The sequence below is a fragment of the Fukomys damarensis genome, unplaced genomic scaffold, assembly GCF_012274545.1.
Source record: "Fukomys damarensis isolate Sample0158 unplaced genomic scaffold, DMR_v1.0_HiC HiC_scaffold_38, whole genome shotgun sequence".
Taxonomy (NCBI): domain Eukaryota; kingdom Metazoa; phylum Chordata; class Mammalia; order Rodentia; family Bathyergidae; genus Fukomys; species Fukomys damarensis.
Genome location: NW_022900950.1, coordinates 2,542,385 through 2,542,654, shown reverse-complemented (window position 1 = coordinate 2,542,654; position 270 = coordinate 2,542,385). Strand labels below are relative to the sequence as shown.

The 270-nt window shown below is 59.3% G+C and overlaps 1 protein-coding gene across 1 annotated transcript in view; it reads right to left on the bottom strand.

Annotated features, from left to right (window-relative positions):
• Nucleotides 1-264, bottom strand: part of Plk4 (polo like kinase 4) — a 19,103-nt gene extending 18,839 nt beyond the window's left edge. Inside the window, exon 1 of the mRNA XM_010618854.2 lies at nt 33-264. Within this exon, the coding sequence (XP_010617156.1) occupies nt 33-62 (30 nt within the window). The 5' untranslated portion in view covers nt 63-264. The remainder of the gene's footprint in view (nt 1-32) is intronic.
• Between the last annotated feature and the right edge of the window lie 6 nt (nt 265-270).

Sequence of the window (270 nt, the reverse complement as noted above, 5' to 3'; positions counted from 1 at the left end):
TTTGTGACAATCTAAAACAAGAGTCTGGGCACCTCGATCTTCTCCCCTATGCAGGTCGCCATGTTTCCAGGCCCCAGCAGGCGCTCCCAGGATGAACTCCCTTCTCGCAGTCCCTTCGAGGTAGCGCTCCAAGCAGCCAACCGGTCTTGGTGCCCATCAGGCTCAGCTCTTTAGGCCGCCACTCCCGGCGACGACCCCAAAGCCACCGAAAGGTCTCCTCCACACCTTCCGAGGCTTGGGCGGTGCCTCCACGCTCCCATTTTGAAAAAC